The sequence below is a fragment of the Herpailurus yagouaroundi genome, unplaced genomic scaffold (assembly GCF_014898765.1).
Source record: "Herpailurus yagouaroundi ecotype Mexico unplaced genomic scaffold, PumYag 67416, whole genome shotgun sequence".
In the NCBI taxonomy this organism is placed as follows: domain Eukaryota; kingdom Metazoa; phylum Chordata; class Mammalia; order Carnivora; family Felidae; genus Herpailurus; species Herpailurus yagouaroundi.
Window position 1 is genome coordinate 1,578,220 of NW_024420231.1, and position 5,669 is coordinate 1,583,888.

General features: G+C 42.0%; 1 protein-coding gene across 3 annotated transcripts; it reads right to left on the reverse strand.

Moving 5' to 3' along the window:
• Window positions 1–2,583: 2,583 nt before the first annotated feature.
• TCEAL4 (transcription elongation factor A like 4) lies at window positions 2,584–4,640 on the reverse strand. Of its 3 annotated transcripts, none has more exons than XM_040467296.1 (3): window positions 4,515–4,640; window positions 3,833–3,902; window positions 2,584–3,486 (listed from the first exon to the last, which is right to left on the reverse strand). In XM_040467296.1, the coding sequence occupies exon 3, from the start codon at window positions 3,462–3,464 to the stop codon at window positions 2,751–2,753; it is 714 nt and encodes a 237-aa protein (XP_040323230.1). In that variant the 5' UTR covers window positions 3,465–3,486; window positions 3,833–3,902; window positions 4,515–4,640; the 3' UTR covers window positions 2,584–2,750. The 3 variants fall into 3 exon arrangements, with proteins under 3 accessions (XP_040323230.1, XP_040323228.1, XP_040323231.1); XM_040467294.1 differs by having other exon boundaries at window positions 2,584–3,491; XM_040467297.1 differs by lacking the exon at window positions 3,833–3,902 and having other exon boundaries at window positions 2,584–3,491; window positions 4,515–4,597.
• Between the last annotated feature and the right edge of the window lie 1,029 nt (window positions 4,641–5,669).

Sequence of the window (5,669 nt, forward strand, 5' to 3'; positions counted from 1 at the left end):
AATAAAACTTGTATACTTATTAAATTGACCTGAAAATAAATAAATCAAAATTTTACAGAACTACAAGGAGAAATAAATCTTCCATTTTAGCATTAACACTCCTATCTCTGTAACTGTTGAAATATTTAAAGTGTTGAAAGAAAAAACCCACCAAACTAAAATTCTATGTCCAACAAAATTATCCTTCAAAAGTGAAGGAGAAATAAAGACTTTCTCAAACAAAAACTGATGATTAGCAAACCTTCCCTTAAAGAAATGTTAAAAGACTTTCTCCAGGCAGAAGAAAATTGATATAGGTCAGCAACTCAACTCTTCCTAAAAAGCAGTTGAAGTGGAACAAATGATAGTAAAATGAAATAGTTTTTTTTAATTCTTAAATAATTTAAAAGATAAATGTCTAAAGTAATAATATTAACAATATATTGAGTGATTATACCATATGGATAAGTGAAATGAATGATGAACACCCTGTAATAAGGTGCCTATACAACATATAAATGAGGCAGAAGAACGTTCTTTGAAAGTGATCCTAGTTAAAAATGTATTTTGTAAACTTGAGGGAAATCACTAAAAACATTTTTTAAATAAATATAATTGATACACTAAGAGAGAAGACAAATGGAATTATGTAAAATACTCAAAACTAGAGAAGGCAGAAAAAGAAACCTCAGAAATAAACAGAAAAGTTATAAACATGGTTGATATTAATCCAATTATATTTTATTTATTTATTTATTTATTTATTTATTTATTTATTTATGAGAGCGTGGGAGGGGCAAAGAAAAGAAAGAAAATCTTAAGCAGGCTCCACACTCAGCACAGAGCCTGACACGGGGCTCAATCTAACAATTGTGAGATCATGAACTGAGCCAAAATCAAGAACCAGACACTTAACTGAGCCAACCAGGCACCCTTGGACCTTTTTTAAAAGTAAACTCTATGCCCAATGTGAGGCTTGAACTCATGACCCCAAGATCCAGAATCTCATGTGCTACCAACTCAGCCAGCAAGGCACCCTAATATCATGTACCCTTTATATGATGTGGTGACTATGACACTTACCTCTGTGGTCCTCTTCCCAAAAGCACTTAATCCATGTGTAACAAGAAAAACAAATCAAACTTACTTAAATTATGGGACATTATACAAAATACCTGACCAGTACTTCTCAAAAGTGTCAAGGGCATCAAAAACAGGGAAAGTAGGAGAAACTGTCACAGCCAAAAGGAACGTATGGAGACATGTCTAAATGTAAGTGGTAACCTGGATAGGATCCTGGAACAAAACAAGGACATTAGGGGAAAACTGAGGGAATATGAATAAAGTATGTACTTTGGTAAATAATGTATCAATATTGGTTTATTGTGACAAATGCACCATACTAAGGTAAGATGTTAATCAAGGATAGTGGGTATGGGGTATACAGAAACTCCATACTATCTTTTTAATAATTCTGTAAATCTACAATTGTCCTAAAGATTAAAATTTATTTAAAAAACACTAAAGACAAATAAAAGGCTAATCAAGAACCAAGGGGGTAAATCACATTGTTAGATGGATATGTTCAAATGTAAGGCAGGGCTTAACAGGAATTCCCTGAGAGACAATTCCTCCTAAGAAAAAAGCGTCAGCAGACAAGAGATTAATAGGTGAGGACAGCACAGCATCTAGGTGCTCAGATTTTTCTGGCTCAATCTACAGTATCTAAATCCAGTGGAGATGGCTGTATGCAAAAACACACACAAACCAACAAAAGTTCTGTAATGTTTTATAAAAATCTTTATAAAATATCAAGGCCCAAGTAACAACTGGATACTACCCACCTGAATTAGGATAACTATTGTAGGTAGAGAAGAATTTTCCACCTTTCTGTTGAGACAGTGTTGCCTTAGTCCATCATGGTCTCCAGCCCACCAGTAGCAATGGGGGCTTCAGAAGGGTACAGAGCCCCTCAGAAGGGGCACAGTGCCCAAGATACATGGCATTACCCAGAGGAGAGTGGCCCCCACCTTTTACCTGTCTGAACTTATTCCTGGACGCAAGTGAGACCTCCCTCATCCCTTTCCCAAACATCTGACACAGTTTTTGTTCTGCTACTGCAGAGCAAACGGTAGGAGTCAGCCCCACACAGCTCACACACTCATTACTTCATCTGATCTTCTACACAGCCTTAGAAGGCAAGTTTTACCCCACTTGACAGATGACAAGACTGTCTTTTACAGCAATGGATCTGTAGTTAACAGCCAGGTTGAGTATTCCAACTTCCAGTGCCAAATTTAATAGGAGTTTTACAAAACATTTTACATCCTGACCATGAATTTTAGGTGTCTCCACTGCATTCATAAGCTAACTCAACAGTGATTTTGGTTGCTGGGTATACATTGTTTTCCTACTTTTTATATTTCATTGTTTTCATGATGAAAGTAACCTGTGTTTTTTAGGAGGAAATATACAAAGGATAAAAAAAAAACAGAAATAAAATCACCCACAGATAACCAGGACACAGATTTCAGAGCTTTCTCTGTACACAGATCACTAGGTAAATACCTTTGTAGTTTTACAAAAATGGACTGATGGCATATATATGGTTCATCAAACTTTTTCTTTTTAATTTTACAATGTGCCATAAACATTTTTCCATGCAATGGACAAAAATCTACTACTGAAACATCGAGGACTAATAGTGATCGCTAAAGCAAGTATTAGCGTAAGGTTAAAGCACATGGCCTGACAAATGCCTGCCAGGGGCACTACACAAAAGGAATGTCTTCAAAGCCCCTTTGTGGGGCCCTGCAGCCACCCCTGAGTTCCCTTGGGCCCCTCGGGTGGAAGGGATCCTGTAAGCTTTTTTGCATCCACATAAACCCCCCCAACTTCTGCCTGGTTTTCTTCACCTCATCCTCCACCCTGGCCATCTCATCAAATTCTCTAATCATCTCCTCATTGCTCAAATGCATATCATGTATGGCCTCCTTATATTCCTTGAGGCACTGAGCCAGCCCCTTGTTGGTTTTTCTTTTGGCCTTCCTGGGTACATCGTCCCCAGCTGGGCGCTTTCCTGCAGCCCTTGGTTCACTGGTTGGTTTTTCTTCTTTTGGCTTTTCCTCACTCTCTGATTTTTCTTCTTTTGGCTTTCCCTCGCTCACTGGTTTTCCTTCTTTTGGCTTTCCCTCGCTCACTGGTTTTTCCTCGCTCACTGGCTGTCCCTCACTCTCTGGCTTTCCCTTGCTCTCTGGCTTTCCCTCACTCTCTGGCTTTCCATCTGTTGGCTTTGTCATACTCTCTGGCTTTTCCTTATCCTTTAGTATTTCCTCATCTTCTGTCTTTCTCTCATTTTCTAACTTTTCCTTGTCTTCCAAAGTACAAGCTACTTCTGGCTTTCCCACATCCTGTGGCTGTTCTTTACATTCCATCTCTCCTTGGTTCTCAGACATTCCTTCATTTTCATTGCAGAGTTTTTCCATGTTGAGATTTCCCCTCCTTTTCCTGTCCTGGGGTGGGGAGGAAGAGGAGACAAAGAGGAGACAAGGGAGACTGAGGGCTTGGGGGTGGAATGCACATCAGAATACTACTGGCACACTCCCCTTGTCAGGGTTCCCTGACCTGGCCCAGCCCCTAAGTGTGCTTTCTGCCCACCCTCTCCCCTCACACACATGAGCCAGACTATTTCTCTGGCAGGCCCTGCCATTTTCTCTATGTTTGCTCAGCACTGCAGAGTGTGTATAAATGTGTTAGGAGGTGGGAAGTGGCGCCCCATATTCTGCTGGTGCTGTACCCTCCATACTACCCACCCCTCTAGGTCCCTATCCACAGACCCCCTTCCTTTACTGACCTGCAGGGATTCTGAACAGATTCCTCCTCCTTTTCTAGCCTTGCAAAGTGCTGAGAAAAGACACGCAGACCTGCAGACAGACAGGAGACAGGGCCTGCGCGTTTGGTGGATGCTTAGGGACTCGAGTCCCTTTCCTGAATCCTGGCCCTCCTCATCCGACGTTTCCCTCCCCTGCCTCCTCCACCCCCCCCACCCCCCCACCCCCGTACTCCAGCCGCCATTTCTTTTCACGCCTTGGGCACCAGACCAGGACGTTTTCCAAACTAATTTTGGATCTCTGTGTCCTTGTTGCGGGGAGACAATTCGCCTCCCCACCCTCGAGGTTAACTTTTTTTCTCTACACATGGACTGGTAGAAGGGGTTTATTTCCACTGTCTCACTGCGGGGGTGGGGGCCCAGCTCACCAGCTCCGATTCCAAAATGGACGGAGGGCAACGAGAAGGAGGTGCAGAGAAACGGGACACGGGTACTAGGTGTGTCCGCTGTCCCCACCCCCTGCCAATTGGCCGTTAGCTCCCCCTTGGCCATTTTCCCACCGCCATCTCTAACTACACTCTCCGGCCAGCTTCCCTGACCTGGGCCCCATCCCCACTCTTTTTCCTCTGGGTGTTCCTGCCTCGCCCCCCCGCCCCCCGGCTCATTCCAGAGTTCCGCAGGCAGCGACGAAGGGCCTCTCACTGACCTGAAAGAACCTGCAGCAACAATTAGGAGCTCACAGATCGCTCCGGACCCGACCGCAGGGGAAGAGGGCGGGCTCCAGTTCTGGTGCCCACATCTGCGCCGGGGCGGTCATGTGAGCATCACGTCACCCAAGCTCGCCCCCGCCCACCATCCGCGTCTGCCAGTCACCACACCACCTCTCTGGACAGCGTGCCCTCTCATCTCTCTGCGTCGGGCGGGGGAAGGCTTTTGTCCTTTTTAACTCCTAGAGGCGGTCGAAGGAGTAGTTTTAACAAAAACCACAGAGGCTTTTAAAAAATGGATTGGGCAGTTCGGGGAAGGAGTCTTGATCATGTTGCTCTTAATTTCCATTGATAGAATGTAGAGCCAACCAATGAAATCCTATCAATGTGAACTTTAATGTCTTCCATAGAATACTGCACTTTAGGAAAAGTTACGAAAAATATTCCCCTCAAAATGAAATTGTCCCTTTTCCTAACGTGCGCGCAAACATATGTTTTTTTTTTCTTTTTAGTATCTCACAAAAAAGAAGGTGAATACAGTCTGAGATATTTTGAGAGACCACATTACATTCACAGTAACTTTATGACAGTACATTGTTATAATTGTTCTATTTTATTATTAGTTAATGTTGTTAATCTCTTACACTGCTTAATTTAGAAATTGAACTTAACCATAGGTATGTATGTATAGGAAAGAACATAGAATATATATAGGATTCCATACTATTTGTGGTTTCAGGCATCCACTGGGGGTCTTGGAACATAATCCGCTTCAGATAAGGGAGACTACTGTAGCTGCCTTCCATTTTATTTTATTTTATTTTATTTTATTTTATTGACATTTGTATCTATTTTTAAACTTTTTTTGGTTAATTTATTCTTTTAAAAAATTTACATCTAAGTTAGTTAACATATAGTGCAATAATGATTTTAGGAATAGAATCCAGTGGTTCATAATCTACATATAACACCCAGTGCTCATCCCAAGTGTCCTCCTTAAAGCCCCTTGCCCAATTAGCCCACCTCCCTACCCAAAACCCCTCCAGAAATTCTCAGTTTTTTCTCTGTATTTAAGAGTCTCTTACGGTTTTCCCCCCTCCATGTTTTTATATTATTTTTGCTTCCCTTCCCTTATGTTCATCTGTTTTGTATCT

Bases quoted from the DNA above. Each gene is read 5' to 3' on its own strand.
- TCEAL4 (XM_040467296.1), bottom strand. From the start codon at position 3,464: ATGGAAAAACTCTGCAATGAAAATGAAGGAATGTCTGAGAACCAAGGA.